Here is a 21071-nt window from a genome sequence, read left to right as displayed (position 1 = left end):
GCCTGCTTCTCCCTCTGCCTGTGTCTCTGCCTCTCTCTCTCTCTGTGACTATCATGAATAAATAAATAAAATCTTAAAAAAAAAAAATAGAAAACACACAACCCACTAAGGCAAATTCCAGGGCTCTTGTCTGGCAACAACAAAGCCAGCAGACACTAAATTTGGTGGCAATGGAGCTTGCGGTTGTGACTTCATCTAGTGGGTAGTGACACATACTAAAAGCTTTTCAAAACATATGACTGGTATACGTCTCGGGGCATCACTGAAAAATAGGGACTGCTGTCCCCACTTGAGATATGGATCACCCAACTCTTGGGGAAGTGGCATCAGGTGCCCAGAAAGCAGAAACCAGCCGCATGTGAGGTCTGACAAGCTCACATCCCCCACACGTCACCCTGCACGTGGCCTTGTATGGAGTCAGCTGAGACCAGCTCTCAGGCATGGCTGCATATAGGGCCGTGAGAAGAGGCAAAGACCCCCCCTGAGGCAGCCCCTTAGGGAGAGGGCTAAGGGGAGATGCTAACAGGCACACCTGGACTTACGAGGCTTCATCAAGCATGCGGTGCTGCCCTCACTCCATAGAGCCACTCAAGGGCTGCTGGTGGCCACTTATGTGGTCTCAGCAGATAAATGTGGCCCTTCTAGAGAGCCCCAGTCCCCCCAGCACACTTCCCTAGCAGATGAGAACAAACCTCATGAGCTACTCACGTTATCATTTGGATACAGGACTCTGGAGATGTTCTCAGCCAGGTTCCTGTCCAGGACCGCCTCGATGTAGCCACCCACGTTAACTATGAGCAAGACGATGAGATAAGGACCCAGGTGCTACCCTCTGGCTCCCAGTGAGCCCTGTGCCTACAGTTTCTCCCTCCCTCCCCTGAGCTGTGTGAGGGGCATCCCTGAGCAGGTGTAGCAGAGCCACGGTTCCACTGCGCTCTCATATACCCTGTGGGACTCCAGACCCCTTGTTCTCTCCTGAAGGCCCAGCTCCCACGAGCGCTGGCCATGCCTATGGGCCCTCCCTGAGGAGCCCACCCTCCACCCTCCACCCTCTGCTGTGGGAGCCTCATGCTCTCCACAGCAGTGACAGTGCAGACGGACAAAAGCTGCACAGGGCAGGTTTGGGAGAAGCCACGCGAAAGAGAGCAGGAGGGGAAGAACACACAGTCATGGAGCTTAAAGTCGTTGGGCGCCTTGGCGGACCACAGCCTCATGGTGTTGACGGTGTTGTTCCTGTAACCCGGCACTGGGGTGTCGTAGGGCATGGCCAGCACCACCTGGCCAAGGAAAGAGGGGCAGTCTGGTCAGCCAGAGACACGGTCTCTGGTCCACAGTCCTTGGTCCCCAGCTTCCCCACCCCCCAGTGGCGCTTTGCTTCCTGCCGATGGCCCACCTACCCACACTCTGGCTCTTCTCCCACTGCCCCAAAGCCCTGCAACTCACCTGCATCGGCCGTGGCCCAGCCCATGGGCATCCCAGGCCCCGGGGTAAGGGCCCTAACCACACTCGCGAGGTCGCATGGGTCTTCTCTGACTCACCTCCTTCAACACTGGCACTGATTTAAGAATTCTTTCCCCTTAGCTGCTCAAGGGGCCACTGTGTCAGCCTTATTCAGGCCCCGTCAGTAGCCGCACCTCCTGGGCCCTGTCCTCTGCTATCCACACCAGCCTCCTCTTGCTAGGCCCTGCTTGTAATTTTAGGACTCAACCAACTTCTCCATAGACAGCCTCTATTCCTGATTCCATTTCTCAGCATCTGCAGAAGGCTCCTACTGTTGGAGGCCTTGACTTCTAACCCTCAGAGAAACCAAACCAGCACACACTGCACTTACAACAGAAAAGGAAGAGCTTACTCTCCACCCACAGAGCCTGCCTTGGCCCCTCCTGCCTCCCCTCTGTCCACAAGTATCTGCTTTCCTCTTACCAAGCACAGGAAGACAGTACAAGCCTCAAGGTCACTTCCAACCTTCAGACCACTCGATGGGGCTTCTCACACTAGTGGGGGCTCATATGGGTTCAACTATGTGGCTTTGTGAGATGAAATCCACTCTGACAGCCAAAAGAACTGCATGATAGCATCACTAGAGCCTATTACCTTTCCCTTCCCCTGTCCTTGGCTCCCCACATTCTTGTCCAAGCCAGTGATAAGCCCTGCAAAGCATCCCTAACCACCTCTCTTTCACTCTCCAAGGCCAAGCCCTCCAGGTGAAGGCCTCCGCCATACTCTTTCTGAAGTACCCCAATGGTCTCTACACCTCCCTATGTACACTGATATGCTCGTCTTCTACAAGCACATGCTCTGGGATAACTGACCCCTTCTCTGGTTTTTCAAAGTAAATACAAGTTATCATGGCATGTTAGGCCTACATAATATGGCTCTGGACATCTTTAGCCTATGCACTCTGTTTAAAACTTATGCTGCAGAAAACCTAGATGATTCACTTTTGCCTGCCCAGGACTTCCCTGGTCTCCCAGGCTCACCTCCCCACATCTAGACAACTGAACTGTTCATTACAGCTACCTGCCTCATGAAGGCTCTCCTGCGACCTCCCTTAGACCCCTAAGACCACCCAGATGTGCACTTTCTGCCATCCTAGAGCCTAGACTGGACTCTCCATGCTCTTGCCCTGGGCCCCTTGTCAGTGCCTGTGCCCCGTTTTGGGACATCCACCCTGCTCACCCACACTGCCCAGGGCTTTAACCCGGGAGACACTACTATGGCCTGTGGTGGGAGGTCAGCGCACTTATCAAGTGCTTGCTCTCTGGAGATGCTGAGGGGCCAGCCATGTCCCCCAGGGAATCAGTGCCCTGCCCCTGTCACAACACTGTCCTGCTGGCCATTTAACAACTGCTGGTCTCAACTCCAAAACAAGGCTCTTAAAATACAAAGACTGTGGCTTCACACGGAGCCTTTTTCACTGGGAAGCTCCTGGCAATGCTTAAGAATCGGGAGTATGAGGACAAAACCTCCCAGGCTTTTACCTTGAGTCAGGTTCTCTGGGGAAAGAGCACACCTCCCACTCTCAAAGGGAACCCGGTGTGACAAAATGAAACAGTCACCTCACTTAGCCCCACACCGCCCCAGGGATGCCCAGGGTGGATACCTGCGTGTCCAGCCACCTGACACCCTCAGGGGTGTGCTCCACTCTCCCGTAGAAGTGCACAGGAAGCATGTACTCGGGCCGTGCCTTCTCCCAGGGGTTGCCATAGCGCAGCCAATCATCTGCCTCCTCCACCTGCAAAGGGGCCAGCAGTGAGGGGAGCTCTCGCAAGGCAGCAGGGGGAGACAGTCCTGGGTGCCGGGCTGCCCCCATCCTCAGCCCACACTGACCACACTGTTGAGACGATGCTGCCTGACATGGAAATAAACTACAGCCTATCTACAAGGCAAAGATTTCCAGTTCTAGTCAAGGCCTCATGTTCAAAAATTAACATGTTGGATTATTAAAGAAACTAACTTAGATAAAAGTCAGAAAAATGCTTTAAAGTACAAAGACATTAAGAATCACCCGAATTTGACAATAAAAAGGAATGAAGTCCTGCTGTGTGCTGCAACATGGGTGAACCTTGCATACATGTTGAGTCAAAGATGCCCCCATAGTGTATGGTTCCATTCACAGGAAATGTCTAGGACAGCCAAATGCATCGAGACAGCAGGTAGATTAATGGTTGTCAGGCGCTAGGGTGTGCCTGCAAATCCACGCTAGATTTCTTTTTGAGAAATGTTCTGGAGGGGTACCTGGGTGGCTCAGTCTATGAAAGATGGCCTTTGGCTCAGGTCAAGACCCCAGGGTCCCTGGGATCAAGCCCCACATCAGGCTCCCTGCTTCTCTCTCTCCCTCTGCTGCTCCCCCTGCTTGTGCGCTCTATCAAATAAGTAAAATCTTTAAAAAAAGAAAAAGAAAAAAAAAAAAAGAAAATGTTCTGGAAATAGACAGTGGTGATAGATGCCCAACTTTGTAAATATATTAAAAGCCACTTCATATCTCAATAAAGCTGTTATTAAAAACAAAAACAAAAACAAAAAAACAAAAAGAATCGCTGGTACCCTACTGCTTGGAGAAGGACACCACAAATGAGTGGGCACTAGGGGCAAGGCTGCCTATGCAGCAGGAATGCCTGGACATATCACTGGAAGACATTGCTTTTCTGCTAGGCCTTCCTTAAAGCACTTTATTTTTCAAAGCCTGCACCCAGTAGCATCCAAAATCAGTAAATACACAAAAAAGAACCTTGCAAATAAAGCTAAAAGTAGCCCCATGGACTCTAACCATCTTTGAGTAGAAGAATTTGGTGGGGTTGCAATGGAATAAAGAAATTTGGTAAGCAGTGAATAAAGAATTATAAATTAAAATTTAAACAAGAGTCTTCTTCAAATTTTTAAGATTTATTCATTTTAGAGAGGGAAAGAAAGCGCACGTAAACATGTGGGGAAGGGGCACAGGGAAGAGAATCCTAAGCAGACTCTGGGTACACAGTGGAACCCAACATGGGGCTCAATTTCACAACCCTGAGATCATGACCTGAGCCAAAGCAAAACCAAGAGTCAGACACTTAATGACTGAGCCACCCAGGTGCCCCTTCCTTTTTCAAATTTAACAAGCAACCCTATATACAGGCATACCTTGAAGATACTGCAGGTTCGGCTCCAAACCACCACAATAATAAAGTGAATACAGCAATAAAGAGAGTCAAATGAATTTTTTGGTTTCCCAATGCATATGAAAGCTATGTTTACACTACACCGTAGTCTATTAAGCGTGCAATAGCATTAGGTCCTAAAAAACAATCTACATACCTTAATTAAGAAATACTGCTAAAAAATGCTAACCATCATCTGAGCTTTCAGCAAGTTGTAATCACCAATCACAGATCATCAGAATAATGTAACAATAAAGTTTGCAATGTTGTGAGAACTACCAAAACATGAAAGAGACATAAAGTGAGCAAATGCTGTTGGAAATATGGGATTAACAGACTTGCTTGATGCAGAGTTGCCACAATCTTTTAATTTGTAAAAAGCGGTTATGTGTGAAGCATAATAAATTGAAGGGCAATAGAACAAGGTGCGCCTGTATGTTACCTTGACAGTTTTATTTTTTAAATTTTATTTATTTATTTATTTATTTATTTATTTATTTATTTATTTATTTATTTATTTAATAGTAAGCCCTATGCTCAATGCAGGGTTTGAACTCATGATCCCAAGATCAAGAGTTGCATGCTCTGAGACTAAGCCAGCCAGGCATCCTGATTTGGTTTAAAACAAAACAAAACAAAACAAAACCACCCTGTTTTTTGTTTTTTTTTTTTAATGGTTCTTACACAGAAGTAAAAAGTCAAGAAGAATATTTGGGGACACCTGGGTGGCTCAGCAGTTGGGCGCCCGCCTTCGGCTCAGGTCGTGATCCCGGGATCTGCGATCGAGTTCCGTATTGGGCTCCCTGAGAGGAGCCTGCTTCTCCCTCTGCCTATGTCTCTGCCTCTCTCTCTCAGTCTGTGTCTCTCATGAATAAATAATGCATATATCTTTAGAAAAAAATATTTGGTTGTAGTTTGTGACATGGCTGAGGTTATTGCTTCCACATATGTCTCTCCATCATACTCCTGGCTGGGCTTTTCTGCCTGGTGCAGGCAGCTATTCATCACGGGACCACCCCTGTGTCTTCTGATCTGGCACCACATCCTTGTACACTAGTGATGTACACACACTCCAACACAAAGCCTGGCCATTTCCTGCAGAGTAATTCCATGAGTTGTTTGCAGAAGCAGCATCTCCTCAAATATAAAAGGTGGTGTGGTGGTGGGGTCTTCTCTCTGGACCCCCATCTCTGCCCCCCTGACAAACAACACTGCTGTCTGACCACTGCCCAAATTTAATTCTGCTGTAGCTAAACTCAATTAAAAACTGACCAGCTAGGGCAGCCCCGGTGGCTCAGCGGTTTAGCGCCGCCTTCGGCCCAGGGTGGGATCCTGGAAATCCCAGGATCGAGTCCCATGTTGGGCTCCCTGCATGGAGCCTGCTTCTCCCTCTGCCTGTGTCTCTGCCTCTCTCTCTCTCTCTTTCTATGTCTTTCGTGCATAGATAAATAAAATCTTAAAAAAAAAAACAAAAAACTGACCAGCTCCCATGAGACCTGAGTGGGAGGAGGGTGAGTTTATAACTCATCTATCATCCCACAACTGTCTTTAAGCTGTTATGCAAGATGATAAGAGGTATAGGAATGAGAACACCAGAAGAAAGAAATGTCTGCAAGCAAAAGACAACACACAATAAAACCTTCCTACCTATAACCATAACATCAAATAAGAAAGGATGGGCCTCAGAGTTTCTGTCTAATGAATACACATTGCACCAACTGTAAAGAGCTTGAATGGGTCAAAGCACAGGTAGGTGTACAAAGGGCTGGGGTACCTCTGATAGACACACACACACATAAGAAACTGTGCATTAAATTATCCAGAATGTACCAGGAGGAAAAGTGAAGTTCTCTTTAAGGTTGGAGAGAGTAAAAAAAAAAAAAAAAAAAAAGGTTGGAGAGAGTAGATCTACAAATTAAGCAAGAGATACAAATCTGTTTTAAGTTTTCTCTGTTAGCCATATTTGTCAACTTTTTATTATGAGTGTTTTCAAACATACAGAAGTGTTAAAAGAATTGGCAGCGAACACTTGTGCACCTTCCACTTAGGATCCATAATTGTTAACATGTTGTTATACTTGATTTATCACACAACCATCAACTCATTTATTTCTTGACGCATTTCAAAGTCAGTTGCAGACATCTGTGCACTTCTCCACGAACAGTTCAGCATGCACATCATTAAGTTCAGTTCATCCTGTATTATTATTTTTAGGTCAATATATATACAACGAACTGTATAAACCTGAAGAATACTCACTCTTGAGGAGTTCTGGCAATTGCACATGCCTGTGACTCAAGCCCCAAAATGATCCATGAGCTTGCCATCACCCTAGGCATCCACTGTTCATGTTCTGTTACAAACCTTCTAATCCCAACCACAGCCCTGCCTTATATGTCACTATTAGGCCCCACATTATATATTACGTAAACTATTCTCCAATCAAGTGCCTTCCATTTTGAAGTCCTGAATGAGGGCAATGAGGCTGCACTCAGGTTTCAATCTTCCCACTGACGCAGTCTTAGCCACCTCACTTATCTGTGGTCTGATGCTTCAGAATCCAAGCCATTCTTCCTCAGAACTACTTTGCTTTTGCAGTCTGGCCTATAACCCCCAGGATTCTGTCCTGTCACTGGCGTCAGGGAGTGAATGCAGGAGGTAGGAACAAAGCCTACAGTAACTGTTTCTCTAACTACTTTGGGTCAGTCGTCCCATGGAGGGTGAACCAGGGAGGGCCACCCTTTGCTCCACACTGTGGGAACCAGAACACAGTCCTCAAACCCTGGTGCTTCTGTGAGACCAGCCAGGCCCTGAATCCTACCCAGCAGGCCTCCCAGGCTCACGTAGAAGTTATGTGCACTGAGCTCACACAGGAGACCAGCCTCCAACAGCCCATGAAGAACTCTGAGGGATGCACGGAGCAGGATAGCCCTGACCTGTGCCCAGGACTGGCAGACAATCTCTCCAAGAAAGACTTTAACATATAAAAAGCTGAACTGAAAGTGTTTTCTTGTATGAGAGCTGGAAACAAGGGAAGAAATGGAGACTCACTTACCTGCCAGCCATTGACAATCTTCTGGTTAAAAATCCCAAACTCATAGCGGATTCCATAGCCATATGCTGCCAGGCCCAAAGTGGCCATCGAGTCAAGGAAGCAGGCTGAAAATTCCAAACACAAAGCACTTCTTGGGTTCAAAGACAATCAGCTTTGAGGCCCACTGGAAGCAAAGCCTAGATACCCATGTGAAGTAAGCACTTGGATCCAGCCTCTGGGCACCAGATGGCAATCCAGTGGTGACCTGTCTGCTTCTGATTTCACAAAATGAAAAGGGAAATCCTTATGATCTCTTCAGCTTGAGAGCTGAAGGGCTGGGCCAAGAGGGTGCTCAGTGTTGGGGCAGGGGGAGAGGACAAGGGCAGAAATGAGGTACCCACAGAGAGCCTCATCTAACCCTGAATGCAAAGTCCTCTCACTGTTTGCTTTGTCTCAGCCTCATGAAGGCTGTAAGGCCTCCCCACCCCTGCATATTCCACTTAAAATCCAAGCTGTTTGGACATTAAGGTAACACCACAAAATAACTACACACTAACAAAGAAGGCACAGGAATGGGGCTGGCAATGGACATTTTGCCATCTATAAGGACTCAAATACCTAAGAGCCAAAGTCCCCAAGGCCAGCAGGAAGGTGGCCTCATGTCACCATAAGGAGCCTTTATTCCAATCAAAATGTCTTAAAAAAAAACCCAATGTTTTAAATATTTATCTGAGAGGGTGAGAGAGAGTGAGGAGAGGCGGATAAAGATGGAGAGACAGTCTTAAAGCAGACTCTGCTCTGAGCACAGAGCCCAACGCGGGGCTTGATCCCACGATCCTGAAATCATGATCTGAGCTGAAATCTAGAGTAGGATGCAAGGCACCTGGGTGGCTCAGTGGGCTAAGTGTCTGCCTTCAGCTCAGGTCATGATCCTGAAGTCCAGGGATCAAGCCCCACATCAGGCTCCCTGCTCAGTGGAAAGCCTGCTGCTCCCTCTCCCTCTGCCACTCCCCCAGCTTGTGCTCTCTCTGCCAAATAAATAAATAAAATCTTTAAAAAAAAAAAAGAGTCAGATGCTTAACTGACTGAGCCACCTAGGCGCCCTGAAAAAAAAATGTTTTTAATAAAGATCCAGGAGAGGAAGCCTGGGTGGCTCAGCGGTTGAGCACTTGCCTTTGGAGTACCAGGATCAAGTCCCACATCAGGCTCCCTGTATGGAGCCTGCTTCTCCTTCCGCCTATGTCTCTGCCGTGCTCTCTCTCTGTTTCTCATAAATAAATAAAAATCTTTAAATAAAAAAAATAAAGATCCAGGAGGCAGCCTTATTGGGACTGGGTGGCTCAGTGGTTGAGCACTGAGTGGTTTGGCTCAGGGCATCATCCCGGGGTCCTGGGATCCAGTCCCACATTGGGCTCCCTGCAGGGAGCTTGCTTCTCCCTCTGCCTAGGTCTCTGCCTCTCTCTGTGTGTCTCTCATGAATAAATAAATAAAATCTTAAAAAAAAAAAAGGCAGCCTTATTAAACTTCTGGATTAAAAAGAAAAAAAGTCTACAAGAAATACCAGTAAATAAAATACTTCCTCAATTGAGCAAACATGCCCAGATCCCTGTTATCAACCTTGTGTTAAGGGGAAGGAATAAAAATATCCACAAATGTAAGATCTGGGCTCCTGTTTCGAAGAAATCATTCTTGTAGGAGGGACACAGGACATATCAAGTTACAGTGGGCTAGGGGCTACCCACATCCACAGGGGAAGAAGAGTCCACGGAAATAGAGGGCCCCAGAGGAGGTCACACCCATTCATAGGCAAGACCTGTGGCATCACAGAAGTAGCAGGAAAGGTGACTAGGAAGTTGACAGGAAGGTGACTAGGAAGGTGACTAGGAAGTTGACAGGAAGCTGACTGTGGCCTGCAGACACCCTGAAGGCCAAGGATGGGACTGCCCTGGCCGACAGTCACCAGCCTCAGCATAGGAGAGGTTAGGTAGCAACCCTGAGCTGTGAAGGGGAACAAGGGGTCTAGAACCTCCCCCTGAGCTTGGTTTTTACTGACTGGGAAGATGGCTATGAGCAGCATAAGGCCATCAAGGGTGAAGGGGGCTGCAGGGACTGATGCCGTAAGGCCTTGCTGCACCCTGGGGGCATGCTGCCCATCAGTGAGGCACACGATTCCATCTGTGGGTAGGTTCAGCTTCCTCTCTGGGATGATCTCACATCATAAACTAAAAGAGATCCCTGCATTTGAGAGCAGATGTAGGGGACACACAGGCTTCTCACATGAAGAGGAGGAGGTGGGACAGGCCTTGCCATTGTTTCCTTATATAGAACCAAATGTTGTTTTGTTTGGGAGAAATATATTCTGCTTCTATAATTTCTGAAGAATTTAACTTAAGATTTGAAAACATAAACACATACACACACTCAGATAAATTTTAGGGCATCTTATCCCTCCTTTACAAAATGGTAACTCCCCAAAGGGGCAATAATGCAGTGACAGGTGCCTGAGTCCACCCTCCCATGCCCTCCACACAATGGCAGCATAAAACTTGACTTATTTCTGTTATAGAAACACTATGCCCAAGAGCCTTGAAGCACACAGCAAAACCAATTTTCACTTCTAAATTCTTGGGGTTTTTTAAAGTTTATTTATTTTTTAGTAATTTCTACACTCAATATAGGGCTCAAACCCACGACCATGAGAGTCACATGCTCTTCCAACTGAGCCCACCAGGCAGTCCTCCACTTCTAAGTCCTTCACTCAGCTCCCTTTGCCCTAAAAGGCTAGCAAAAATAACTCAAACAGAAAAAAACAAAACAAAATTGGATATGCTCTCACAGAATGGCCCAAGGAAACAAAATCCCAAAAGGAACAACTGCTACTTTGGGGCAATCCATTTACCATAGTAAAGCAGGAAGAGCCTGCCAGCTGGGCTGCACTCATAAATCATGTGTGTACACATGTGTATGTGTGTAGATGTGTGCATGTGTGTTTGTGTGCATGTATGCATACTGTGTGCCTATGTGCGTGCATGTGTGTGTCTATCCATCTTTCTCCCAATTACTGGCTGTGGAAAGTGGTCGGTATATAGGAAACCCCTCCCAGTGCCAGCTACCCAACACTGGCAAGCCTGGCCTTCATGATAATTAGGAGGCATCCTTATGTGAGAAAACAATGTTTTGCATTTTATTCAACCTGTATGACACACACTCCCATCCACTCAGAGGGGCCAATCTACCCCAACAAACCGCTGTTGGGATGCAGCTGAGCTTGGCCTCACCATGTGATCAGCAACCAGGGCACCACATCAGGAGAGGCCATGACCTAGCCAGATGGCGGGGTTACCTGCCAGCCTCCCCAGGCCTCCATTCCCGAGGCCAGCGTCCTCTTCTATTTCCTCCAGTTCTTCCAAGTCCAACCCTAGCTGTGAATAAAAACAGGGGCAACATTTTAATATTACTTAATATCTTCCTCACGCAAAGGTAGAAAGATACTGAGTGTCAGTTTACATCAATCCAAGATTAGAGTCTGCTTTTAGACTTGAAAACCTAATATTAAAATCTGACATTTTATCAATGCATGAAAGTTTCCAGGTATTCCAAAAGCTGCCAAACTACATAAGAATCAATAATCAAAATGAGGCATGGTTTAACAGCCAAAGATACTTATAGCCAGGTTATTAACCTATGTATGGTGAACAGATTACAATATGTATCCTAAAAATGAAACCAGTGCTTTAACTGGCTATATTTATTATTTGCCTCTTCTCTACATTTAGCTGTGGAACGCCCGTTGTGCTTGGCTTCGGGTCACTTTCTGGGTCACTCACACTGCTGTGCAAGTCAGCTAAGTGCGTCTGTGGGACGAAGTGAGCTTAGGGTCCTCTTGCTCTGCCATCTTCCATGGAACTCCCATGTAACATCTTTTTAAACCAAAACCTAAAAGGACTTTTCCTGTGGCATTCCAACTGCATTCACACAATCCTGTGAAACAGGTATGGAATGTTAAAAACCAGAAAGAAAGGAACAAAGTCCCAACTTCTTCACCTGACTCGAAACCATCCCAGAATGGTTTGGATAGGCAACTGTTCCATTAACCTGGCTTTAGTGCGTTAAACTTCACAAACCGCTCACGTTAATTATCTTGATGAATGTGTTTTAAACTCCAAGAGCAGGACGCCTGGGTGGCTCAGCGGTTAAGCTTCTGCCTTCGGCTCAGGGCGTGATCCTGGAGTCCCGGGATCGAGTTCCACATCAGGCTCCCTACATGGAGCCTGCTTCTCCCTCTGCCTGTGTCTCTGCCTCTTTCTCTCTCTGTGTGTCTCTCATGAATAAATAAATCTTAAAAAAAAAAAATCCAAGAGCTATTCTTTATTGGAATTACATTTATCAATTGTTTATCAAGTTAGAAATTTAAAATAGATTCAGGTTTTTTAAGTATTATGTGAATTCATTTTAAAAAAATATAAACCCATTAATGTTAACATAAACAATGTAATTTGATGAAATATAACTACAGTTTTTAAAACAAAGTTACTGAGAATAGTGTTTTACATTTTTATAAATTTCTTCAATAAATTTTCTGCTTTAGCATTCAACCTATTGAAATACCATACTTCATAGAGCCTCTGGAAAACTTCATTGCATAGTCATAAAAGAGCAAAAATAAATAGTTCTGACCTAGTGGACCACTTGAGAAAATCTCAAGAGAGAGAGAGAGAGACAGAGACAGAGACAGAGAGAGGCAGAGACACAGGCAGAGGGAGAAGCAGGGAGCCCAACATGGGACTCGATCTCGGATCTCCAGGATCGCACCCTGGACTGAAGGCAGCGCTAAACCGCTGAGCCACCCGGGCTGCCCGGGAGCTGCTTCTATTGAAGATCCAGTTTTTAGTGTAACCTGTTCCTCAGAACTACTTTCCAGCCCCATACAATAGAGTAGTGGCATGTTTCACTTTTCACACTACATTACAAATGGGGGGTCTGGAGGAGGAGGCCCATCCAAGTTGCACGTCATCATCTGGTTCCCATTCAAAACATCTGGCACTCCACCTTACAACAAGAAGGGCCCAGCAACTGCACCTAGAGACACTAAAGTTTGGATCATCATGAAAACCTTTCAAATACAAGATTAATTAAAAGCTTAACAGTGAGTGAAATGCCACCTTTAAGAAAAAAATGTACATATAAAAGGATATATGCTACCCTGCATTTTCTAAGCTTCCATAATTAACATGTTATTTGTGTAATAAAATTATAAACAAGGACACCTGGGTGGCTCAGCAGTTGAACATCTGCCTTTGGCTCAGGTTGTAATTCCAGAGTCCTGAGATCGAGTTCCACATCGGGCTTCTTGCATGGAACCTGCTTCTCCCTCTGCCTAGTTCTCTGCCTGTCTCTCTCTCTCTCTCTCTCTCTCTCTGTGTCTCTCATGAGTAAACAAACAAAATCTTTATTTATTTATTTATTTTTTATAAATTTATTTATTGATTTATTTTTTATAAATTTATTTATTTTAATAAGTTCACAAATAAAAATTATAAACAGATATGGCATATTTATGGTATAAACATTTCCTAAAATTTTTACTACCTGTAATAATTATATAAAGAAAAAAAGATTCAAGAAAAAACACTTCCTACACAATAAATTCCACTGAAGACTGAGACTTTAACATGTTCAGTGGTCCTTATAAATGCATTCTGACGTTCATAGTAAACAGAATTCAAATGACAAATCATGGGCAGCCCAGGTGGCTCAGCGGTTTAGTGCTGACTTCAGCCCAGGGAATGATCCTGGAGACCCAGGATGGAGTCCCACGTCGGGCTCCCTGTATGGAGCCTGCTTCTCCCTCTGTCTGTCTCTGTCCTCTCTCTCTCTCATGAATAAATAAAAATCTTAAAAAAAAAAAAATGACAAATCACCTGCCAGGATAATGTCTATGTTTTCAGATAATTTTAAAATTTGAATTCCACTATAGTTAACATACTGTGTTGTATTAGTTTCGGGTGTACAATATAGTAATTCAACAACTGAATACAATACCTGGTGCTCATCACAAGTGCCCTCCTTAGTCCCCATCACCTATCTCATTCATCACCCACTGTTAACTATCAGTTTGTTCTCTATACTTAAGAGTCTGTTTCTTGATTTTTCGCTCTTCCCTTTGCTCGTTTGTTTTGCTTCTGAAATTCCACATATAAGTGAAATCGTATGGTATTTATCTCAGACTTATTTTACTTAGCATTATACTCTAGCTCCACCCATGTCATGGCAAAAGGCAAGATTAGATTATTTATGGCTGAGTAACATTCCATTGTACATACTACCACCTCTTCTTTATCCATTTATATGTCAATGGACACTAGGGCTGTTTCCAAAATTTGGTTATTGTAAATGATGCTGCTATAAACATAAGAGGTGCACGTATCTGTTTGAATTAGTGTTTCTGTATTTTTTGGGTAAATACCTAATAGTGTGATTACTCGGTTGTAGGGAAGTTCTATTTTGAATTTGCTGAGGAACTTCCATACTGATTGGATTGTTTTTTTGGGTGTTGAGCAATATTAAGTTCTTTATATACTTTTGATATTAACTCTTTACCAGATACATCATTTGCAAATATTTTCTCCCATTCTGTAGGTTTTTAGATTTGACTGCTTCCTTTCCTGTGCAAAAGCTTTTTATTTTGATGCAATCCCAATAGTTTATTTTTGCTTTTATTTCCCTAGCCTCAGGAAACATATTTAGAAATATGTTGCTATGGCTGATGTTGGGAGATCTTAGTATTCTATTGAGGATTTTTGCATCCATGTTCATCAGGTATATTGATTGGCCTGTAGTTCTCTTTTTATGTGGTACCTTTATCTGGTTTTGGGATCAGGGTAATATTGGCCTCATAGAATGAATTTGGAAGTTTTCCTTGCTTTTCTATTTTTTGGAATAGTTTGAAAAGAAAGGGTATTAACTCTTCTTTAAATGTTGTGTAGAATTTGTCTGCGAAGCTGTCTGATCCTCAATTTTTGTTTGATGGAAGTTCTTTGATTACAGATTTGATTTCTTTGCTGGTAAAGAAATTTTCTATTTCTTCCTGCTTCACAGTTTTGGTAAGTTATGTTTCCAGGAATTTATCTATTTCTTCTGTTCTGTCCAATTTGTTGGCATACAGTTTTTCATAATATTCTCTTAACATTGTATTTTTGTGGTGTCGATCGTTATTTCTCCTCTTTCATTTGTAATTTTATTGGAGTCCTTAAGTAATTTTATTTGAGTCCTTAAATAATCAATACACCCCATGTGAGGATTGAATTCACAACCCCGAGATGAAGAGTTCCACACTCTTCTGACTAAGCCAGGCAGGCACCCCTGCCCTGTGTCTTTTGATTGGAGCATTTAGTCCATTTACATTCAAAGAGATTATGGACAGGTATGTATTTATTGCCATCTTATTACTTGTTTCGTGGTTGTTTCTTTAGTTTTTCTTTGATCCTTTCTTCTCTTTCATGGTTTGCTGGTTTTCTTTAGTAATATGTTTGGATTTCTTTATTTTTTGCATATTTGTTATTGGTTTTTGATTTGTGGTTACTATCAGGTTTTGTTTTGTTTTTTTAAGATTTTACTTATTTATTTGACAGAGAGAGAACACAAGCAAGGGGAGAAACAGGCAGAAGGAGAGAGAAGCAGGCTCCCCAAAGAACAGGGAGCCAAATGTAGGGCTCGATCCCAGGACCCTGGGATTATGACCCAAGCCAGGTAGACACTTAACCCACTGCCACCTGGGCATCTGTACTATTAGGTTTTTATATAACATCTTCTGCACATATGTTTATATTAAGTTCATGGTTGTTTAAGTGTGAACCAATTCTTTATTCCTTTCTTCCCTATGTTTTGGGTATATGGTATCATATTTCACATCCTTTGTGAGTTTGACTGATTTTTTTTTACATAAATGTTCATTTTTACTGCTTTGTGTTTCCTACTTTCACAGTATCATTTCTGGTCTTTTCCTTCCACTCTTAAGTGTTCCCTTAATATTTCTTGCAGAGCTGGTTTAGTGGTCATGAATTCTTCTTTTGTTGTCTGGGAAACTTTATTTTCTTCTATTCTGAATGACAGCCTTGCTGGATATTCTTGGCTGCAGATTTTTTCCTTTTAGCACCTTGAGTATATCATGCCACTCCCTTCTAAGTTTGGAGTTTCTACTGAAAACTATGCTGAAGGTCTTTATCAGGTTTTCATTGTATGTAACTCTCCTCTTTTGTCTTGCTGCTTAATTTTTTTTAAATTTTTATTTATTTATGATAGTCACACAGAGTGAGAGAGAGAGAGGCAGAGACACAGGCAGAGGGAGAAGCAGGCTCCATGCACCGGGAGCCCGACATGGGACTCGATCCCGGGTCTCCAGGACCGCACCCCGGGCCAAAGGCAGGCGCCAAACCGCTGCGCCACCCAGGGATCCCTTAATTTTTTTTTTTTATTCCTACATTTTGCCGTTTAAATTACAGTATGTTTTGGTGGGGATCTGCTTTTGTTGATTCTCTTGGGGCTTCCCTGTGCCTATTAGATCTGGATGTCTGTTTCCTTCTTCATATTAGAAAAGTTTTCAGCAATTATTTCCTCAATTTAATTTTTTGCCCTCTTTTCTTTCTCTGCTGGGATCCATATATGTTATGTTTGATGGAGTCACTGAGTTCATTCCTCTGCTTCTTCCAGCCTGCTGTTCATTCCACTGTGCATGTTTCTCATTTTGCATACTGAACCTTTTATGTCTGTTATTGCTTATCTGTGTTAATCATGTCACTAGATGCCTTCCACATTTTTTCAAGTCCAGCAAGTATCTTTATGAGCATACCTTTAAATTCTCTATCAGGCATGTTACTTTTATCTGTCTTGCTTAGATCTCTGGCTGTGACATTATCTTGTTCTGTCATTGGGAATAAATTCTATCTTCTCATTTTGTCTAAGTGTCTATGTCTCTTTCTGTGTGTTAGGAAAGTCAGCTACATCTCCCATTCTTGAGGGTAATGGCTTTATGGAGAAGAGGTTCTATAGTGTTCCACAGTATAGTCCCAGAACCTGGCACTTCATGGACTGTCTCCAATGTGCACTGTGTGTGCTCTGCAATTGTATCCTGGCCACTTTATCCTTCAGGCCAGTCATCTGCAGAGGCTCTCTTTGTTGTGGGTAGTGTTTAGTCTCTGGCCTTAATGTGCCAAGTTTTGACTAAGTGTGCTCTGGCCTGCTTTTGAAATGATAGCTGTTTCCACCAGTGCTGAAATCGTGGCCCCCTAAAACTCCCACAACATGAGACATGGTGTGAGCAGGGATCTGAGCCAGTCTTCTGTGAGAGGGGATCCACCACTCTGGGACTTAGACAAGCATGACCAGGAAGGGCAATTCCATTGGAGGCAGGGCAGGGGGAGGACCTGGTGTCAGCAAGTTACCTGGTGAGTGTCGGCACTGTACTGTTTTCCACAGGTGGCCCTGTGCTCATGCTGAGAGGTAGGGGACAGAAATGATGCCTCCAACTTCCTTTGTTCTCAGAGGAGAGTCTGTGCTGCCTCTTTGCAACATACTCCCAGATGAGCAAAAAACCTCCACACTATATGCCCCAGGTGCTCTTTAGAAAGTTGTTTCCATGCTGTACGTCTGCAGGCTGTTTGCCTCCGATAGCGCAATGCCTCTGAGTTCTATCCTAGCCAAGCCTGCTGACCTTTAAAACTCCAGGCTTTAAGCCCCACTGATTGCAAGAAGTCATGAGATTCGGTCCCTCTCACTTTCCAAGTCAACTGCTGTGGGGATTCATCTTCCCTGTGTGCTCCCCCGTGCACTAGCCTGTCTCTTACCATTCTTGGCAATCATGGCTCCCTCCTTACCACAGTGGCCATGATCCAATTTCTCTCCCAAAACATTCATGTCTCTGCACTTCTTACCCTCTTTGATATAGCTTCTTTGCTCCCTTTAGTTGTAGAGTTTGTTCTGTCAGTCTTCAGGTCGATTTCTGGAATATTTAGGTGTTCATGGGACAAGACAAGCCTAGGATCCTCCTACTCCAAACCATCTTCCCTTCCAGTCTCTTTTTATTTTTATTTTTATTTTTTTTCCAGTCTCTTTTTAGATAATTTTGAGAATACAATTCCCATTTGGGGAAGTTAAACTTTTTTTCGAAATTTTTATTGTGCCAATTGAAACTACCTCTCTACTAAGTTGTAGAGGGGGATACAGGAGCCCTAGAAATGTGAGGCTGTCTGAGACACGTGAGGTCCCTACCATACTACTACCAACATGGTCCCTGAGAGTGCCTCCCATGACAAAATTGAACAAAAGCAAAAGCAGCGAAAGATGCTAGGGGAGGGAAGACTCTGGTGAGGACCCTACTATGCTCATGCAGGAGTAGAGTAGTGCTGCACATTCACACCACAGGGATTGTATACTCAGTGTCCAGTGTAGGACAAAGATGGTGTCCAGGTACAAGGGTATGGAGACAGAAAACAGGTATTATGGATTCTGGCTCTGCTCTAAAACCACAAACTATGGATGGGAGTTAGCATCCAAATGAATAACTGTTAATGAAGAACCCTTAAGCAAAGGAGTTTTTATTCTGGTTGAAAAGAAAGGGTAATTTTATGCCTAAGAGGGTAAGATGAACATAAGAGGTTGCCTAGAAGTGGAAGAGGGGACCAGAGGTGGGTTACTAGTTCAATAAGCTGACGAGAAATGGGACACTACCAACCACTTCCGCCCTGTGGTAAATCTGTCCCTGGGGTGGGAGTGAGGAGTGCAAAGGCTTTTAGAAACCTAGAAACCTTAGCATCACAACACAAGCCTGTGCTCACATGTTCGTGCATTAGCTTCCTATTCAATCCTTACGTTTTCCCCTTGAGAAGGAGTGTCACCCAGACTCATTCTCCCCCATGTAGGAAAGAATATGCCATAAGTCATTCCTGGCTCCAGATGGTGGCAAATCTCAATGTCAGTGCTCACCTCTGTGGGCCTTGGATTAAAACTGAATGTGCTGGGACACCTGGGTGGCTCAATGATTGAGCATCTGCCTTTGGCTCACAGCATAATCCTGGGGTCCCGGGACTGAGTCCCACATCGGGCTTCCTGCGTGGAGCCTGTTCTCCCTCTGCCTGTCTCTCTCTCTGTGTGTCTCTTGTGAATAAATAAAATCTTTAAAAATAAAAAACAAAAAACTTACTGTGCCACAACAAGCTACCCAGTAGCTAAGCCCCAAGGTCCCATACCTGATAAATGGCTTCATCACAAGCGTTCTGAAGGCCCAGGTTCACCATTGTGTTCTGCAGTGTGCGGCCCATGTAAAATTCCAGGGAAAGATAATAGATGCGCTAAGGAGGCAAAAGAAAGCATCTTAGATTTCTCATTCCATTCCTGCACATGAGGAGGATTAGGGTGATGAGCAAATTCATAAGAGCACCTATTTAAGTGTTTCATTTAGGCCACTCACATACACCCCCAAATGGACTTACTCTCTTTGCCAAATCTTGGCCAATCTTCAGCTTTCCAAGAATAGCCCACTGAGGACCCTTCTGATATAGAGCAGAGCCTCTGCTCACTGCCCTGCTGGATATAAGGTGGCCTCCCCCAAATAGCAGGAGGCAAAGCAGGACAGTATTGAGGAATAAGGCTCCCAGAATGGACAGAGCCAGGTCTGAACTTAGCTTGGCCTCTCCCCAACCATGTGCCCTTGAGCAACTGACCTCTTTACATCTTTAACACAGGATAAAACAACCCCTATGAGACTTTCAAGTATTAACAGCTTCTGACACCCATGTTACGTACTCAGTAAGCATCAGTCAACACAACTGGATGGATGGATGGACATATCCATTTCCACTGGGTATACGTCTGAACTGTGACTCCTGGCTGTTGGCTGGCTCTGGGGGATTGGGATATGCAACAGTCTGTATAAACAAGCAGAAGGACCACCCACACTCACTGGGAGCCGAGTGGGGTTCTAAGCCCTTCCCACACATGGTACCAGTTACTCCTCACAACAACCCAGGGGGCCATGGGATGGCAGCTGCTGAGGCACACTCTGGCCTTCGGTCTTGCTCTTACACAGGACTCTACGCTGCTTCCTGACATCAAAAGTAAGGCCTAGTAAAATAAATGGGGAAGAAACGAGAAATACCCCTTCAGAAGAATTCCAACGAATGTATGCAGATGGAATGAGCAGGACAGAAAATCACGAGAACAGCAGAGTATAACTGCCATGGCCAACAGCCACTGCTGAATGCTGAAACCAGTGGGCACAGCTTTCTAGACTAAAGGGGTATCTGCAGAGCCTTCAATATGTTTCCCAAAATATTAATTACCACGGTGATTTTAACAAATGTCCAAAAATTCTCTGATATCCTTCCCCTCAGCAGGTGGTCCCAATGCCCACCCCTGAGGGTGTGCTGAACCGGGGCGACTCCCATCTACTAAACAAAGTCTGGGAGGGGAAACTACTTCGCAGGGGAGGGACCTGGCTGATTCCACCCTGCTTAGGTGACAAGGATAACATCACCAGTGCCAAGCTGTGGTGATACGCTGTGATAAGAAGGTACTGTGCGGTATTCTTTCTAAGCCCTCAGCCCAGACTAATCAGGAAAGAACCTCAGACAGGCCCCAACTAAGGGTTGTTCTATGAACTGCCAGGCCAGTATTCATCAGATTTGCCAAGGTCATGAAAGACAAGGAGAGACCAACAACTGTAACAGATGGGAGGAGATTAAGCAGACATAATAACTAGGGGACCCTGAATCTAATCCAGGGACAGAGATATTAGAGGAAAAAGTGTTACAAACCTGAACAAAGTGCTGAGCCAGTGCCAACTTATTTTGATAACCCTGCTATGGTCATGCAAGGTATTAATATTAGGGGCAGCTGGGTGAGTGCTACATAGTACTCTACACTATCTGTGTGACCCTCTGCAAATCTAATGTTGCTGCTAAATAAAAAGTTAAAAAGCAAAACCAGGCCTTGAAAAGGGGTGTGTCTGTGAGTGTGTGCACATGCACAAGGATGAGTGTGTGTGTCTCAGATTCAGATGTGAATCCATAGGGAAGTATGGACTGTACTATGGTATGTATGGTTTATCTTTCCTGCAGGTTAAGATTTTCAAAATACAATAAAAAAAAAAACATCTTTCCTACTGGTTGCAGAATACAGGGAAAGAATTCACTTTTCATAGACTGCTGGTGGGGCCTGTTGGGCCAGGGTTTTACTGGGATGCCCATGTAGGGTGACCTGCCTGAGCCACTTTGGGACTCACATTCTATGCAGTGACACTCTTAAACTGTATTTTTATACCCCATTTAGAATTCTGACCAGCAGTTGACCAGAAATCTTTTGAGAAAACTCTGTGGCCGTGTGCCAGCCATCTACTATTTCAG

General features: G+C 44.6%; 1 protein-coding gene across 1 annotated transcript in view; it reads right to left on the bottom strand.

The window, feature by feature from the left end:
* PYGB (glycogen phosphorylase B) overlaps positions 1-21071 on the bottom strand; it is a 53890-nt gene that overhangs the window by 19403 nt on the left and 13416 nt on the right. The window contains exons 2-7 of the mRNA XM_038570227.1: positions 18918-19019; positions 11018-11096; positions 7696-7799; positions 3104-3235; positions 1166-1277; positions 709-791 (exon numbers count right to left, since the gene is read on the bottom strand). Of these exons, the coding sequence (XP_038426155.1) occupies positions 709-791; positions 1166-1277; positions 3104-3235; positions 7696-7799; positions 11018-11096; positions 18918-19019 (612 nt within the window). The remainder of the gene's footprint in view (positions 1-708; positions 792-1165; positions 1278-3103; positions 3236-7695; positions 7800-11017; positions 11097-18917; positions 19020-21071) is intronic.

The sequence above is a fragment of the Canis lupus genome, chromosome 23 (assembly GCF_011100685.1).
Source record: "Canis lupus familiaris isolate Mischka breed German Shepherd chromosome 23, alternate assembly UU_Cfam_GSD_1.0, whole genome shotgun sequence".
NCBI lineage: Eukaryota > Metazoa > Chordata > Mammalia > Carnivora > Canidae > Canis > Canis lupus.
This window is presented reverse-complemented; position numbering and strand designations above follow the sequence as displayed.